Here is an 18,856-nt window from a genome sequence, read left to right on the forward strand (position 1 = left end):
TCCATGTTCCTACATTAAGATAATGACCAAGGACATACAGTAACTCCAGGCTTTGTAAGAACTTCTTTGAAATAAAAAACCCTATGGTAACGTCCAATCATAGAATGGACAGCACAGTGAGGTGATGTGGGATGCAAAGAACAGAAGAGTGAAAGCAAAACCATCTAAAAGTGCCAACACATTTGTAGGAACTTCCGCAATACAGTTGGGAAGAACGTCCAAAACTATATATGATTTCCACTGTAGAAAGAAATCCACGGTTGTTATATCTGCAAAATGAGGCTACTTAGAGGAGTCAAACAATTAGATAAAGTTGTCTTCACAATCTCTCTGAAATTAACATTTACTCTCATAGTGTGTACACACGGTGCGATATGGCTTCCGATGTTGCCGATATAGTGAACATTTTTTAGGGCTTGTGAGCCCGATGCGTGCTCCCGTGTGAGTGAACATTGGCAGTCAAATAGAGAGGGCAGCCAAGACTATATAGTGTAGATCTGCACTATATAGTCAAAATTGTGCCTCTGCATGCATGCCCGACCCGTGCTATGTGATTCCCGATACGATCTGATCGTATCGGGACTCGCATAGCATGGCATATCTACCGTGTGTACACACCATCAGTCTATTACAATAAACTGCTATTTTGAATAAAAAAAGAGAGTGTATGATATACCATCCTATCTCACAGTTGCCTACCCTCCTGCGTTCTGCAGGAGACTCCCTGAAATAGCAGCAATCTCCCTAATTTCACCTAGCCCACATTACACTGTTACATTTTTGGGGAAAAAAGGAATGAGAGATAGATGAATTTACATTGAATCATCAGTGCCATTCCCTAGCACTTTAGCAAGTATAGTACCTCTTACTAACTGCTTTGCGGCTCATCTACATTTGGATATAAGTCATTTTAAAAGATTCCTCTCAGATGTAGCACCACACACCCACACTTCTAGGTGCCACATTCACAATCTCTTTTTTACAATCTCTCCATATATGGAACTAATCACGCCCTTTGGGTTTAGCATGACACGCCCCCTCAATGCGGCACTGTGCAAATTTCTACTACCAACTATAATCTCCCTGAAACTAGTTATCAAAAGTAGGCAAGTATGCCCTATCTACAATATTCTATAAAATATAAGTAACCCAGGGTAAGAAATCCTACAGCTATAGGTGACACTGGCATACAAATTCACATTAAAAATAAATTTTAAAAATCAGTGTGAAAACTACATAGACCTGCACAATTTTGTTTTACTGATCACTTCAACTGTATTTTTAATAACAAAGCCCTTACACCAGGAATTCCCAAGCTCTGCCATGACAGTCACAGTTTTAAGTATATCCATGCTTGAGTCCAGATAGTTAAATCAAATTAACCTGAGGTACTAATTAATTCACATCTGCTCAAGCATGGATATCCTTAAAACCTGGAATGAAATTGTGGAGTTTGGGAAACCCTGCCCTATATGATATATCCAGTAAGAATTGTGGAAGTATAAATCTTGGTCAATAAAAATGCAAAAAGTTTTTAAATTGTGTACATGTCCTCTTAATCATACTGCATACATACAAGGCAGCCGAGGGAGGTGTGACCGCCTCTTGTGATTAGGCCACGCCCCCAAACTCTTTAGAGGGGGTGAAAAAACACTCTAAATTTGAAGAGGATGTTACTGTCCACCACGCCCCTCACCAGCAGCACACACCCTGTCAGTGAGACGCTCATGCTGAGCCTGCTGTCAGCACACCACATGCTGTAGAGGTGTGTGCTGCTGCTGCCCGGGAGCGGGGGGGGGGGGGGGGGGGGGTCGTACCAGGGCCCCTCCAGCAAGCCTGGGCCTGGGTAATTAGTTCCCCCCCTCTTGGCTGCCCTGCTTACACACCTACTGTAGTAAAGAAACGTGAATAAAACCAACATATATAAATAATCCAGGTATTTCAAAATAAAAATTGTCAGTGAACAATGATTGTCAGTGAACAGCATGCAGATGTGACCACACATATCTCTCCTTATGTCGTACCATATAGCCCTGTTTATTGTGCCATGGAATTGCTACTTTGCAACATAAAAATACTAAAATCACCTAGTAAACTATAACTGGACTAAGGGCTTGATTCCTATTTGCTGCTAACCACGGCAGTGCCAGATTATGCAAAAGCCGAGGTTCAGCTGCATTCAAGAAAGATGCATCGGATCAACTGCTTGACCATCACACATGTCCAGCAAAATCATGCTGCCAGGGCCAGTGGAGCTGCTTCCAATGACACAGCCACTGATTTTCTAAAACACTGCCCCATCAATGCCGCTAAATGTCAGCAGCATGTCCATCATAATGTGCCTTTTGGGGCACTGAGAACGACATTGCAGTAGCAGATAATCTCCTGAACATGCACCAATCGGAAAACACAGTATGTGCACACATCTTTAAATATGGAAGTCAAAATCCAACTCATTTCTTAGTAAATATACTGTGGTCATAAATGAAGAGAAAAGTAGCAAAATGAAAGCGTAAGACCCTAATTCAGCATGGATCCCTAATTAGACTTTGCAAATCGAGTAATTATCAAACGACTTTGCATGCATACCGTACGCATTGTGCATGCATGAGGGGAACTAGTGACTGAAAATGTGTATGGACTGGAGGCCGGAGCTTGACTGACAGGAAGCCGGCGTATGGGGGTGGAAACCGGGTGTTTTCTGGGTGTGTATTAAAAAATGCAGACATGCCCAGGCTTTTTTGAGGAGGGTCTGTGACATCAGTGATGACCACTTCCAGCCTGTCTCAGCCACAGATTAGTGGAAGCCTCAAACCTACTGATGTTTTGGGAACTGCGTATGGATTACGGTTAGCGATCCATTCCCAATTCTCTGTCTGGGTGGAAGCTCTCTTTCTGCAGTTCTCTGATTAGCCATCCATGCTGAATTATGCCCCACGTACATAGCAGGAGACTTGTGCCTTATGGCACAAAAGGTATAAGTGCAGGAGGACACATTTGTAGTAGTCAATCTTAAAGCAGCATAAAACGGTTGCTAAACCACCAAACCGATGTACCATTATTTACATTACAGTGCATGCCTTTACATTACACATAGCTACCAGACAAAGACTTCCCAATCACACCACAAGCTGCAACAGTGCAAGTAGACTCTTATTACATAACACCACATTACAAATATTAACCGTACATAAATGTTTACTGACTCTTGCGAATGCAAAGAACTGAACTGGGGCCCTTATTCTGGTTGGTGCGGTCGAGCCGCATATGCGGCTCCGACCGCACCAGACGAATCCCCGCCCACCCTACGGATCGCCACGGCCGTCCGTACACGGACGGCTGGCGATCCGCATAAAAATGGTGGAGGCTACGCCTCCACCATGGTGGGAGCTGCCCCCTGCATTCGATGGTCGTCGACCATCGAAGGCAGGTCCGCACGCCGCGGCAGCTCCCGCAAGCTGAGACCACACGGACAATCGTCCGTGTGGTAGCTTGTATGGGGGCTGAAAGCTGACATCCGGCGACGTCAGCTTTCCGCCCCCATGAGTTGCGTCATGCCCTCATTAGCATGCGTACGCCCCGCGTTTGCATGGGAACGCCCATGAAACGCGGGGCGTACACATAGGGAAATGAGGGCATGAAGCCTCTCACGCCCCTATACGCCCCCTTTGCGGCGGACGAAATACGTCTGCGGCGAAGGGGGCTGCACATGCGCAGATTCACCTCTGCGCATGTGCAGAGTAAAAACATCGGCGGTACGGCCGCACGCGGGCCGTACCGATCCGATTAGAATAAGGGCCTAGGTGAGAATAATGATAATGCGGTGTGTTTAACTATGGTCCGAATACAGATATCCATAATATAATAGGACCAGCAAGAAATTGGAGGGTGTTATTCAGACCTGATCGCTGGGCTGATAATTTGCAGAGCCCTGTGATCAGGTAATTGCTGCCAAACCAGAGTGAAATCCCGCCCTGTGCAATCCTGCAAAAAGCTTGCAACAACATCACAGCCCTGTTACTAGCAGCAAATCCATTTCATATCCTCTCACCATAAAATGATTTTCCAGTGTGCGCAGTCTGTGCGTAGCCCAGGTCCTACCCAGCTGGTGTGACAGAGTCAGGCTGATTAGGGCCGGAGCTGATGTCACATACCCTCACCAAAAATGCCTGTGTTTAACCTGACACTCCCAGTAAACGTCCGAGTGACCCACAAATGCCGGCTAGCGGCACGCATGTGCAGTGTATCGATAATCGCCAGCTTGCAAATCTGCAGCTGTGCGGTCAGGTCTGAATCCCCCCCCCCCCCCCTCTACCTTTTAAGTGCAATTTGTATATCATTGATGGATGAACTATAGCAGTTTGTTTTTATGGAATTATGTTAAATATGGTATATAATAAAAGGCTAACACTGCTCCTCACCTCTATGGCTGGAACTCAGGCGGCACCTAATGGAGCAATTATATTAAAGCATCATCATATTTATATGTCCTGTGTCCGGCATGAAGAAGTTATTTTAGAGCCTCATCACAATTACCAGACAGCATCTCTTTAATAACCTATAGGTCACTGTGTTTGTACCCTGGATATTTTTTTTTTTTAATCAGGATTCAAAACAAAATGAACACAACATTGATCTGGCATTAGTGCAATTCAACAGTATAAAATTAGTGCAAATATTTCATTAAGTGCAAAATGTTGATTGTGGCAATGCCAGTGGTGTGCTGCCACGTGGCTTCCTTTCTGTATCCACAAGCTTTCATCTTCTTTGGTTTATTCTTGCCTGTAAATACACATAACATGAGCTCATCAATGACAGTATAACAGAATACACTTTTATCATCTGAAAGCGTTGATGGCATTGTCTAGGAAGAGATTTAGTCATTGGGCAGTATTCAATGTGAATAATCGCGATGTCGCAGTGTTCCGGAGGGCTGGAGCATTCGCTGCCAGCCCTTCCTGTTGCCGTATTCAATGTCACAGGGGCTCGCTGCCCCTGGCGGCAAATTTTAACCCCTGCGACGTTCACTGGGGACGGAGGCAGGCAGGGAGATGGAAGCCTCCATTTCATTAATTCGCAAGGCAGGATTTCACTCTAGCGGGGCAGCATCTTAGCTGAACGCTGGCACTACCAATTTGCGTCCATGTGATCTGAATTGGGCCAAAGGTACCACAGTACTAGAACACTGAATACAGGTTCAGAACACCTTATCCCTTTTTCTAGTAACTATGGGGGACATTTACCAAAATGGATTCGTAGAAAAAAGGTGTATTCGTAGGCAGAAATACACCTTTTTTTTACGAATTTGTATTTTCGGGATTTACAATCCCAAAAATACAACAATTCGTAGTCCTAAAGATGGAACATTCGTATTTGTATTTACAAATACGAATGTCTACACCATCGATAGGATACGACAGAAATCACCATTCAAAAGAATGGTGGTTTCTGATTTACTAAGCAGCCGTATGGATAATACGGCTGCTTAGTGGTGTAAAACACCCACACAAATACGACAGGAAAATAGAACACCATTTTCCTGTCGTATTTGCTTTAAGCCTGCACGGATCAGTCAGATCCGTGCAGGCTTCAGTGTAAAAAAATAGAAAAAAAATTAAATATAAAAAAAAAACGGCGTGGGGTCCCCCCCGCAGCCGTAACCAGCACCAGGCTGACGGAGCCTGGAGCCGGTAATTAAAAATCAGGGAACCCGACAAATAGGGGTTCCCCGATTTTTAACAACCAGCCCCAGGCTCCTGCTCTGGGGCTGGTTCCCAAAATACGGGGGACAAAATGAGTAGGGGTCCCCCGTATTTTAAGAACCAGCCCGCAGGGTAATGCCACAGCCGGGGGGAGACTTTTTATACAAGTCCCCCCGGCCAAAGCATTCATCCCTGTGACCAGTCAGCCTGGCCAGGGGCCCTGGGGGAGTGGGGACCCCCCCAATAAAGGGGTCCCCCCCATCCAGGACTTACCTGACCAGGCTGAAGCCTGGTGCTGTCCTCGATGCCCCTGGGCGGTGGGCATCGAGCTGATTATGGTGTAAAAAAATAGAACAAACTATTGTTTTTTACTGTGGCACTACAAGTGCCAGCAAGCCTCCCCAGAAAGCTGGGACTTGGAGAACCACAAGTCCCAGCCTGCTGGGCATTAAAGGGCCCGCTGGGTCTTGTAGTGCCACAGTAAAAAAAATAGTTAAATAAAACACACTGACACCCATTTTAAATAAAAGTTTAATACACACATTACATACATACTGATAATTACCTTTCTTGATCCCGTAGGTAGCCCTGGTCCTGATGTCCTGTGTCGTCCTCCAGGTCCATGTCGGCTGTCTGCGTCGTCCTCCAGGTCCATGTCGACGGTCCGTGTCGTCCTCCAGGTCCATGGCGGTGTCCGGGTCCGAAGAAATCCATGTTGGAGCTGTGGAAGGAAATCCTACTCACCTGGTCCTGCGCTGAAGAAGTCTTCTCTTGATCCGACGTAATCCAGGTAATGTTGAAGCTGTCGCCGGTCCCCGCTGTCTCCGCTGTCTCTGCATCGCGCTGAGGAGAGATGCTGAGATGTTTCATATTCGGCGCCTCTCCTCAGACTGAATTCTATTGGCCGCCTAGCAGGCCAATCAGGAGCCGAGAAAGTCGGCGCCGAATATGAAACATCTCAGCATCTCTCCTCAGCGCGATGCAGAGACAGCGGAGACAGCGGGGACCGGCGACAGCTTCAACATTACCTGGATTACGTCGGATCAAGAGAAGACTTCTTTAGCGCAGGACCAGGTGAGTAGGATTTCCTTCCACAGCTCCAACATGGATTTCTTCGGACCCGGACACCGCCATGGACCTGGAGGACGACACGGACCGTCGACATGGACCTGGAGGACGACGCAGACAGCCGACATGGACCTGGAGGACGACACAGGACATCAGGACCAGGGCTACCTACGGGATCAAGAAAGGTAAGTATCAGTATGTATGTAATGTGTGTATTAAACTTTTATTTAAAATGGGTGTCAGTGTGTTTTATTTAACTATTTCTCTTTCAATGGTCCTGGTGACACAGCTCAACACTGGGATGTAGGAGGGTCCGAAGGAGCCAGGCACCTATCCTAAAGCTTTAGAGGGTAGGCTCCTCCCCTACTGCATCCCTGGACTCTTCAGTTCGTGTTAGGTGCCCACTGGAGTGGGTGCTATTCTAAAGGGCTGCGGGAGCAGCCGAAGAAATAGAGTAGTTAGGGGATTTTTTATTATTTTATTAACTATTACCCTAGCTAGGTAGGCACAGTGTGAGGATTCTCATAGTGAATCCTCACACTGCTAGCGCAGCAGGAGCTGACAGAAGCGCGTCCTGTCAGCTCTCTGTGCACAGGGTAGACGCTGTCTGGCCTCCCTGTGCAGCGCTTTTAGCCTCTTTTATGAGGCTGCCTGGGCTCCGGAGCGTCCTGAAACCGGCTCCACAGTTAGGTGGGGATCATGGGGGACAGGCGCTCCGTGATGGCGGCGGCCATTTTATGCGGAGCTTACACGCTGAGCTCCTGACTGAGAGGACAGCAGCGCTGTGACAGGCATGTTCCAAGTGGTCCCCATTTGAGGGGGAGACACTGGAACAAGGAAATCCTACCTAAGGAGCGGCTAGCTGGGGGTGGTTGGCGCCAAAAGGTCACGGACCCCGCAGCAGCAGGGACTTTTGGTCTCTTCCTTCACTCTGACTTTGGCGCCTTTCAGAACGCTTGCAGCGGAGCTGAGCTGGCTAATTGTTCCTGGCAGAGTGACTTGGATTTCCTGGGCATCGCTTCCCCGCAGTTGAAACCTATAGACAGCTAAGTGACTGGGTGCATTGACTTTGTATAAGCGCTTGTACAATTGTTTGCACTGTGTATATTGAGATATATATATTTTTCACTTGCATCATGTCTGAGCATCAGGCTGTGGTTTTGGGGGAGGGAGCCCTTAGTGCACTGAGCGCGTGCAATGTTTGCACACAAAAGTTTGTCCCTGAGCAGATGGCCAAGGGGGGCTTATGTATTACTTGCGCTGATGTGAGACCCATGGGCAGTGAACACCATAGGGCAGAGCAGAGTGAACCTGCGTGGGCCAGTGCCCTAGGCAGGTCTGTAAACGCTTTGGTGCAGCTTCTGGACAGGCAGAGTGATGTGCTGGTAGAATCACAGAGACCTATGCCATCATCTCAGCAGTCGTCTGGCTCCTTGCCTCTTACTCAGGCAGATCCTGCGCTTATTCAGGTGATGCAGGATACTGCTAAGGGGATCAACAGATTCAGTGAAATACTGGACAAAATGGATGATGTTGCAGGGACCCCTAAAAGGTCTTATGCTATGCCTAATGTGGTAGAGGAGGAGGAAGGAGAGTATACTGACACACCCTGGGACCAGGGTGATGATTTTGAAGTGACCTCTGCTGCTGGTATAGAGGATCTCATTGTAGCTGTAAAACAGGCGTTAAAACTGTCTGTTGAGGATAAAACCCCTGTTAAGGGTGTTTTTAAGCGACAGCGGAAGGAGGCTGTTACTTTTCCCTTAGATGAGGGGTTACAGGAACTATTGGAAGGGGCTTGGAAAACCCCAGATAAGAGGCTACAGATGCCTAAGAGATTCCTTAGTCTGTACCCCATGCCGGAGTCTCATTCTGAACTCTGGGAAAAGGTGCCTGTTGTGGATGCTTCAGTGGCACGTTTATCAAAAGCTACGGTATTGCCTGTACAGGGTGGTGCAGCTTTTAAGGATTCTGTGGATAAAAAGCTCGAGGGAAACCTCAAAGCTATTTTTGAAGGGGTGGGGTTTACCCTGCGTCCCCTTATTGCTTCAGCCTGGGTCTCTAAGGCCATTATAGAGTGGGCTGGTGAGTTATGCACCATGCTGCAGGCTGACCCTGGTGCTTTGCTGGTAGCAGAAAAGATTAAGGCCGCTGCAGAATATGCGGTGGAAGCAGAAGAGGAAGCTCTTAAAATGGCTACCAGAGTGTCCACAGTCTCTATTAATGCCAGGAGAGTGCTCTGGCTTAAGGCCTGGGAAGCGGACAATGAGTCCAAAAAGGCCCTAGAAATGTTAGCTTTCAAGGGAAAGTTACTTTTTGGTTCTGAGCTTGAGGAGATTATAAAACAAGCCACAGGCGGCAAGAGTACTTTTCTGCCGGCCTCCTCAACAAAGCAGTCATCCAGATTCGCTGCTTTTAGGCCGTCCTTTCGGCCCTCCCCTAGAGGTGGTGCGTCCTTTCGGGGACAATCGTTCAGGGGAAAGTTTCAGACCTCCAGGGGCAAATCTCAAAGGTCCAAGTTTGGCTCTTTCCATAAGAAGCCTGCCTCTAAAGGAGAGGATAAACCCTCCGCATGACTGCCTGGGGATCAGCCCGGCAGGGATAAAGGTGGGGGGGCGTCTCACACACTTCAGGGACGCTTGGGCTTCTCTAGACCAGGATTCCTGGGTCTTAGAGATCATTACCCAGGGTTACAAAATCCCTTTCAGAGGGCGGCCTCCGAAGAGGTTCATCCCCACACCCATACCAAAGCAGGAGCTCCTGCGCACAGCTCTGATGAGAGCGGCTCATTCCCTCTTGGAAAAAGGGGTGGTAACTCCGGTTCCCAGGGCAGAGTGGAAGAAAGGATTTTACTCCACGCTGTTCCTGGTGCCCAAACCAGACGGGTCTTTCAGACCAATACTAAATTTGAAGTCCTTAAATGTTCACCTATGGGTAGACCATTTCAAAATGGAGTCTTTGAGGTCTGTTCTCCTGAGTCTGGACCAGGGAGAATTTCTGGCGTCCATGGATGTCCAAGACGCATATCTGCACGTTCCCATTCACCCGGAACATCAGACGCTGTTGAGATTTGCCATAGGAGACCTGCATTTACAGTTTTGGGCGTTACCCTTTGGGCTAGCAACCGCGCCAAGGGTATTTACAAAGATAATGTCAGTGATGGCGGCAGTGCTGAGGCTCAGGGGAATCACAGTAATACCCTATTTGGACGATCTCCTGTTCAAGGCAGAGTCAGCAACCCTGCTTCAAAGTCACTTGAAAGAGGCCATCAATTTTTTGCAGGCTCACGGCTGGATTTTAAACTTACAAAAATGTCAGTTGGTACCATCACAGAGGATCCAGTTCTTGGGAGTCATACTGGATACCCATCTCCATCGGGTATTTCTCCCGGAGATAAAGGCCAGGGATCTGGTCACTCTAGTTCAGGAGATTCTCAGAGCTCCGAGCTTGTCAGTGTGGAGGTGCCTCAAACTCCTGGGGAAAATGGTGGCGTCATTCGAAACGCTTCAATTTGCCAGGTTCCACTCACGAGTATTCCAATGGAACATTTTGTCAGCCTGGTCAGGAAACACTTTGACCATGAAGACGGAGTTGATAGTGCTGTCCGCGGAAACTCGGGACTCCTTGAAATGGTGGACAGAGGTAGATTCCCTTCAGTGGGGTCGGTCATTACAGACCTGGGACTGGTTGGTAGTAACTACCGATGTCAGTCTCAGGGGCTGGGGGGCAGTAGCCCTGGATCTCAGGCTGCAGGGCCTGTGGACGGCAGACGAATCAGTGTTACCAATCAACATCTTGGCGCTGAGAGCTGTCTGGAAAGTGATTTCCTTGGCGGGAGACAGGTTAAGGAACCTCCCCTTGAGGATTCAGACCGACAATGCCACAGCTGTGGCGTATCTGAATCATCAGGGAGGTACACGCAGCAGATTGGCCATGTGGGAGGTGTCCAGAATCTTCCTATGGGCGGAACAGAATGTTCCTGCCGTATCGGCTATATTCATTCCAGGAGTGGAGAATATAGAAGCAGACTTCCTGAGCAGGGAGGAGCTCAAGGAAGGAGAATGGAGCCTACATCCTCAGGTGTTTCACCAGATCACGGCAAGGTGGGGAACTCCGGATTTGGACCTAATGGCATCCAGGTTCAACCATCAGGTGCCCAGGTTCTATGCCAGAACGAGAGATCCGCTAGCAGAGGCAGTGGATGCCATGACTACTCATTGGCAGGGAGACCTTCTTTATGCATTCCCTCCAATTCCAATGTTAGCGAGACTGTTGAAGAGGGTACAGGACCAGAAAGTTCCGGTGATCCTTGTGGCCCCAGATTGGCCAAGGAGGTCTTGGTACTCGAGGCTTCAGAGGTTATCAGTGGATTCATGGCGTCTACCTCTGAGACCAGACCTGTTAAGACAAGGCCCATTCAATCACCTGGATTCCGATCGATTGATTTTGACGGCTTGGTTATTGAAACCGCCATTTTAAAAAAGAAAGGATTTTCTGATGCAGTAGTGCAGACTATGATAAAAGCCAGAAAAGCTGTTTCTTCGGCAAATTATTATAGAGTCTGGAAGACTTATATTAGATGGTGTGAGAGGCAAAAAGCTCACACATCTCTCTTCAAATTATCAAAAATGTTAGATTTTCTACAAGATGGATTTTCTTCGGGCCTGAGCCTTCAGTCGTTGAAGGTGCAGATTTCGGCCTTGTCCATCTATTTTCAAAAAAGAATTGCCATTTTACCGGAGATTCAAACTTTTTTACAAGGGGTATCCAGACTGAAACCCCCTTACAAGCAACCAGTAGCACCTTGGGATCTGTCACTGGTTTTGGATTGCCTTCAGAAGGCACCTTTTGAGCCTTTAAGGTCGGCTGACTTTAAGTTTCTCACGTGGAAGCTAGTGTTTTTGTTAGCAGTAGCATCTGCTAAAAGGGTGTCAGAGCTGGGAGCTTTGTCATGCAAATCTCCCTTCTTAATTTTTCACGATGACAGGGCTGTTCTGAGAACAGTGCCGCAATTTTTACCGAAGGTAGTCTCTGCCTTCCATTTAAATCAGGAGATAGTTCCACCTGTGTTTCAACCCCCAGAGGGTTCCAAGAAAAGGGACAAGTTGAAGACTTTGGATGTTGTGCGTGCTTTACGCATATATGTGGACAGAGTGAAGAGTGTTAGGAAAACTGACACTTTATTGGTACTGTATGACGTACATAAAATTGGTTGGCCTGCATCTAAGCAGACCATTGCTAGGTGGTTGCGTTCTGTGATAGCCTTTGCATACACCAAAGTGGGTAGGCCTGTACCGGCCAGAATAAATGCGCATACCACCAGGTCAGTTGCCACCTCTTGGGCGGTCCGACATGGGGCCACAGCTGAGCAGGTTTGCAGAGCTGCCACTTGGTCATCTGTTCACACATTTGCCAAATTCTATAGATTCCATGAGTTCGCGTCGGAGGACGCATCATTCGGGCGAGCAGTGCTAAGAGCTGCAGCCCTGAGCGTACCCTCCCAAAGGACCGGCTCTGGAACGTCCCAGTGTTGAGCTGTGTCACCAGGACCATTGAAAGAGAAAAAGGGATTTTTGTAAGAACTTACCGTTCGAATCCCTTTCTCTGATATGGTCCTGGTGACACAGCGATCCCTCCCTTACGCTCAGTAAGTATGCCAGAAGTTCATGATGTTCATGTTAAAATGGTTAAAAGTTAACAGTTTCTGTTATAAAATGTGCATATAATATGTGCAGGCGTTTGTACTGAGTTAATGTATTCCAGTGGCTTTGAAAGATTGAACTGAAGAGTCCAGGGATGCAGTAGGGGAGGAGCCTACCCTCTAAAGCTTTAGGATAGGTGCCTGGCTCCTTCGGACCCTCCTACATCCCAGTGTTGAGCTGTGTCACCAGGACCATATCAGAGAAAGGGATTCGAACGGTAAGTTCTTACAAAAATCCCTTTTTTTTTACTGTGGCACTACAAGACCCAGCGGGCCCTTTAATGCCCAGCAGGCTGGGACTTGTGGTTCTCCAAGTCCCAGCTTGCTGGGGAGGCTTGCTGGCACTTGTAGTGCCACAGTAAAAAAACAATAGTTTGTTCTATTTTTTTACACCATAATCAGCTCGATGCCCACCGCCCAGGGGCATCGAGGACAGCACCAGGCTTCAGCCTGGTCAGGTAAGTCCTGGAGGGGGGGGACCCCTTTATTGGGGGGGTCCCCACTCCCCCAGGGCCCCTGGCCAGGCTGACTGGTCAGTAGGGTTAATGCTTTGGCCGGGGGGACTTGCATAAAAAGTCTCCCCCCGGCTGTGGCATTACCCTGCTGGCTGGTTTTGCCTGGGGCTGGTTCTTAAAATACGGGGGACCCCTAGTCATTTTGTCCCCCGTGTTTTGGGAACCAGCCCCAGAGCAGGAGCCTGGGGCTGGTTGTTAAAAATCAGGGAACCCCTATTTGTCGGGTTCCCTGATTTTTAATTACCGGCTCCAGGCTCTGTCAGCCTGGTGCTGGTTTCGGCTGTGGGGGGGACCCCACGCCGTTTTCTTTTTAAATTTATTTATTTATTTAATTTTTTTTTACACATTGCAGCCTGCACGGATCTGACTGATCCGTGCAGACTGCCTACAAATAATTCGTATTAGCAGCCATATATACGGCCACTAATATGAATTACTACGACATCGGTGGGTTACAAAGCAGTCGTATATGACTGCTTTGTAAATGACCCTCCGGAACACGACTTTGCATACGACTGAAACAGTCGTATGCAGTCGTAGGGAAAATACTAATACGAAAAACTAGGTTTTTCATATTAGTAAATTTCCCCCTATACTTCAATAAAATGCCAATACGCCAATATCTGCAAAACTTTCTGATTTCTAAAGACATTATTTTGTTTAAACGTAATAGAATTACCGTTACTACCACCCAATGGAGAGACAGCGGATTCTTGAATCTTGCTGCTGAAGATGCTGTAGAACAGCGTGCGGAATTTTCATACTGTACATCCTAAAAAATAAAAATGATAATAAAATTATAAAGAAAACAGCTATACAGTATTGTTACGGTTTATATATAAAACACCAACATCTATTGTAGCACTGTACAAAAAAGGACTCAGGTATAATTGGACATAATTTATGTAAAAAATGCATGTGTTGCTGAATATCTAATATGCACGTGGTCAATGGTACATGAGCCCCAAACTCACTTTATGGGTGAGATTTAATAGGATGAGATATTCAGAAAGTGAGAGATTTGGTGAGAAATCTCCAGTTTTTTTAAAGTAGCAATCACTTCACTGCAAAACCAGTTTGATTAATCAGTGTAAATGATTGCCACTTTAAAAAACCTGGAGATTTCTTACCAAATCTCTCACTTTCTGAATCTCTCATCCTATTAAATCTCACCCCATTTGTTTTCCTTCTGGGTTCTCTGCATTGTACATTTAGAACTGTAGATGGTGCTATTTTGTCTTTTAACAACAGAAACTAATCACATACCGTAAGCTTTTCATTCTAGGACACTTTTGAAGACTTCTTGCAAGTTTTCCAGCTCCAATATCAGTGAAACTGTTGAAGTCCAAACTTTAGACAAAAAAGCATTTGCTTTAGTATATTGTATTGTACCAATTGTAATTATAGAAAAAAACTGATTTACTGTACCTGTTATAAACCTATCTCACTCTAGAATAAAGAAGTTATTACCCCTATTGTTCAATAAATCATTCCATATTAATTCCCCACAGAGGTGGTACCACAGACACATAAACATAATATGCAAAGAGAATGTTAGTGTCTATAACAAGTGCACTACTTAAAATATAACTTTCCATCAATTAAAAAAATACATGTAAAATATAACACGCCAGCAAAACATAAAGAAGAGATGTGATGAGCAATATAAAGAACTGAAGTCGGTGTGCTCTGGTTTGTCTTCCTTTTGCAATACATAATTATGGTCTGACATTTGTTACCAGGTGAGTGGGATATGTATCTGACATACACAGTATAATGTAACCAAATACCCTATAACCAAGGTATATCCATTAAATAAGATGCTTTTATACAGTATATACATCTGTAATATGTCATGTATGAGTAGAGGTGTAACGAGATATTCGTAGGCCCCATAGCAAAAGATTGTAAGGGCTCCCGATTTAGCAACTGATGGTGATAAATTACTTAGACAGTGAAGATTTATTTTCTCTCCTTTTCACACTGAATCAAATTGGAACAAAATATCCACATAGAGATTCTACATGGAAATTATTTGAAAAAGACTGGTTACACACATTGGAAATACATCAACCTACAGAAAAAGTGTTCTTCAAAGTTCTAAGGGACGTTATATAAGTATCTATAAATCAAGTCAGATTATTTAGAGCGGGCATGTCCAAACTGTGGCCCTCCAGCTGTTGTGAAACTACACATCCCAGCATGCCTTGCCATAGTATTAGCATTCCCTAATAGCAAAACTGTGGCAAGGCATGATGGGACTTGTAGTTTCACAACAGCTGGAGGGCCATAGTTTAGACATGCCTGATTTAGAGCATAGAAGTTTTCTGACCAGGAAAACATAATCCTTCAGTTAACCATTATGAAAAATGTGGCTTGTTTCCTGCTCACAGCATTCTATCTCTGAATTACACACACATTGCTGCTTAATAAATGCTTTAACTCGTGTTGTCTACATTAACAATGCTGTAACAAAAGTCACAATTTTGATTTTGAAGTAAAGCAAAAAAGCAAGTTACAGGGCTCCAGGGCAAAATCATATGGCACAGCAGCTGAAGCAGGTGTAACATGTATTTTTGATTGGATGAGGTGTTTCCAAACTAAAATTTAAATTGAAATGTAAAAAAGCAGTCTAAAACATTTTGTGGTCTACATGGAAAAGCAGCCAGTATGTACCCTGCACAGAAAACATACATGTTTTGCTCCCTTTTTATTGCAGCATGGTTTGTTCCAGATACAAAGTTACTTTACTTAAGGTCCATACACACTGGGCGACTATGCCCAGCGTGTATGGACAGCGATGATCACTATCATCGCTGCCGGGAAAGCCGCCCAGTGCATACACACTGAGCAGCTTTCCCCCTGCCCGGCGCCGAGAGAGGAGGGAAGGACGGCGTTGCATAGCGGAGCGCTATGCAAAGCCGTCCTGAAAGCCGCTTATCTTCTGGTATAACCAGCAGATGAACGGCTTTCCCGGCGATGTTGTGGGAGCGCGCAGCAGCGCTCACCGCTCATCACCTCCTGTTTTGAGCGACTTTCAGCTCAAAGTCACCCAGTGTGTATGGGCCTTTTCTTTGCTTACACCTTAGAGTCAGCCCCAAAGTGTGCAGCCAGATAGGAGGAAGTGCTGTCACATCTATTAACATGGTACCAGTGTTTGTATTGTTTGGTATATTACAAGCTTATTTCTACTAAATGAGTTGCAGAACTTTTCTGGCCCTTTGCACTTACTGTAGCGATTCCAGTGCTGTCATGTTGGGGAGCGTATCAGCTAAGAGTTCAGCTCCCAGATCACAGACATTGTTGTTATACAAGCTACAAATGACAAAACAAAGGTCAGAGTTGTTAATGCATATGCACCATATTTTCCAGAAATGTGGAGTAATTACATTAATGCATACAGAATTGGAAATCACTCCATCGAAAATAAAATTCAGCAATTTATTCTTTGCAATGATTCTGAAATTCACAAAAGCAGCATACAATCAGCAAATGGATTTTCTCTCTTAGCCTTCTGTATATATTTCATAAATATTTCTAGATGTATGATTCCCCAAAGTATCACAATAATATTCTGATAGTGTACAACTCATGTGAAAAGATACTAAAACTGTTTAAATTATCAACTGGATTGCATTCCTGTTGTCATTGAACTGTTCTCACTTTACTTTAGTCAAATGATTGTTACTTATATATGTTTTCAAATGGTATACTTTACCAGTATAACTCTTGTCTGCACTTTGGGACAAATATACTCTTTATGAATAGATACTTTCAAGTACAAACGGTACTTGTGTAGTTTGGCGGCGCCCATCGCATCGCATACCATAAGGAATGCGATGGTATGCGATGCGACGCGATATCGCACGATATTGTACAATGCCATACAATTTTAAAATTGTATGACATTGTATATGGCATACAATGCCATACAATGCGATGCGATGCGATTAAACATTGTATAAGCACCCTAATGGGTGCTTACAATGTTAAATGCACCCCCACGCCACCCCCCAACTATAACCGTGAACCCGAAGCGTGGCGAGCGCAGCGAGCCGGCGAGGGGCGTCGGTACGCGTCCTCCGACCTTTTCATACCCCCACTATCCACGTCGGCGTGGAGTTGAGAATAGAAAGTGTGGCGAGCACAGCGAGCCACCGAGCCCGAAGCGTGGTTTGCGTAGCGAGCCCCGCGCGGGGACGCGGATACCTGTGAAGGCCGCAAGGGGACTCCGATACCTGTGAAGGTATCCACGTCCCCTCGCTGCGCTCGCCACGCTTCGGGCTCGCCACGCTTCGGGCTCGCCACACTTTCTATTCTCAACTCCATGCTGACGTGGATAGTGGGGGTATGAAAAGGTCGGATGACGCGTACCGCCGCCAATCGCAGGCTCGCTGCGCTCGCCACGCTTCGGGTTCACGTTTATAGTGGGGGGGTGGCGTGGGGGTGCATTTAACATTGTAAGCACCCATTAGGGTGCTTAAAAGCACCCTTTAGGGTTCTTATACAATCTTTCATCGCATAGGGGTCAAAAATCGCGTTGCATCGCATCGCATGCCATCGGGTGCATGGCATGCGATGCGATTTAAACATCGCGCGATGGAGATCGGGGGCGCCGCCAAAATACACAAGTACCGTACAAACTGTCTTTTTCTGTATGAAAATATATTTTCAGGACTGAACACCTAGGGGATCATATGCACACGTTATCAAGTTCTGTTTTTGTTTCATTGATCATTAAATGCACGGTGCTATAAGGACAAAAGCAGAAACAAATGACTTCTCATTTATACTGACATTGACTGCTATCGATTTTGACTATATAGTCCAAATTGATAGCAAGTTAGTTCAAATCGCACAGTGTTTAGCGATCCCGCAGCACAGTCTATTTCTACTAGTTTGAAATGGGGGCCATGCTGCTCCTTCCCTCCCAGCCGATGACGGCACCCTGCTGGCTGCCGATATCATATCGATATCAGCAGCTGCTGCATCGAACCGTGTGTCCACACCATTAAGCTGTGTACACATGGTGCTATTTTGGCTACCGATTTTGAAATTTTTGTAAAAATTGCATACGAAGTTAGTCAAAAATCACACAGTGTTGGCATCTGTATCGTATAGCTAAATAGACTGTGCAGGCAAGTCTATCTTGTCTATGTCATCTGTAGAATGCATTTGGCCTAGGGCCAGTGGCGGAACTCCGGGAGGCAACGGAGGCTCCCGCTGCCGGGCTCTTAGCCCTGAGTCCTAATTCCAGCCGGCTCAGGGAGCAAGTATCCCCGGGTCCCCGTCCTCCACCGCGGATCGCAGGCAGTGATAGACAGCCGCTGCCCGCTGGCGCTGCAGAGCAGTTCTGTGCTGCCAGTGGCTGTCCTGTGATATTTGAATCTGCAGCCTGCACTTCGATGACAGGAGGATGAGCAGGCTGCAGGGCAGAAGCGGGCGGGATGCCTGGAAGCCACAGATTTCAGAGGCAGCTGCACATAGTGGGAAGAGGTCCGTGTTGCACATAAGAGGCACACAATGATGGAGGCATGCGCACGGGGAGTTTTGAAACCTCAGGTCCAGTGGTGTCAATAAGGTGAGGGCTGCTTGTGGGGTTCTTGCAGCAGTATAATCCTCACTGCTGAAGCCAGCACCTAACTCCAGCATACGTGTTACCTTCCTGACCCCCCCCCCTCTCTCTGCCTCACCCCCCTCTCTATATGACTGACCCCTCTCTCTCTCTTTCTGCCTCACCCTCTCTCTTCCTCGGTCTGAGGCTGAGTCCCCTCTCTCTCTCTGCCTGACACCCCTCTCTTGCTCCTCTCTCTCTCTCTATCCGCCGAACCCCCTCTCACTCCTCTTACGAATCTCCTTTTTTCCACGAC

The 18,856-nt window shown here is 46.5% G+C and overlaps 1 protein-coding gene across 2 annotated transcripts in view; it reads right to left on the reverse strand.

Annotated features, from left to right (window-relative positions):
• Window positions 1-3,763: 3,763 nt before the first annotated feature.
• The window catches only part of CIITA (class II major histocompatibility complex transactivator), a 79,947-nt gene continuing 64,854 nt past the window's right edge, over window positions 3,764-18,856 (reverse strand). For both annotated transcript variants that reach the window (XM_083153356.1, XM_083153354.1), the window contains exons 18-21: window positions 16,218-16,301; window positions 14,253-14,336; window positions 13,666-13,758; window positions 3,764-4,782 (exon numbers count right to left, since the gene is read on the reverse strand). In XM_083153356.1, the coding sequence (XP_083009482.1) occupies window positions 13,671-13,758; window positions 14,253-14,336; window positions 16,218-16,301 (256 nt within the window). In that variant the 3' untranslated portion in view covers window positions 3,764-4,782; window positions 13,666-13,670. The remainder of the gene's footprint in view (window positions 4,783-13,665; window positions 13,759-14,252; window positions 14,337-16,217; window positions 16,302-18,856) is intronic.

Source organism: Crinia signifera, chromosome 7, assembly GCF_055691185.1.
Source record: "Crinia signifera chromosome 7, ASM5569118v1, whole genome shotgun sequence".
Taxonomy (NCBI): domain Eukaryota; kingdom Metazoa; phylum Chordata; class Amphibia; order Anura; family Myobatrachidae; genus Crinia; species Crinia signifera.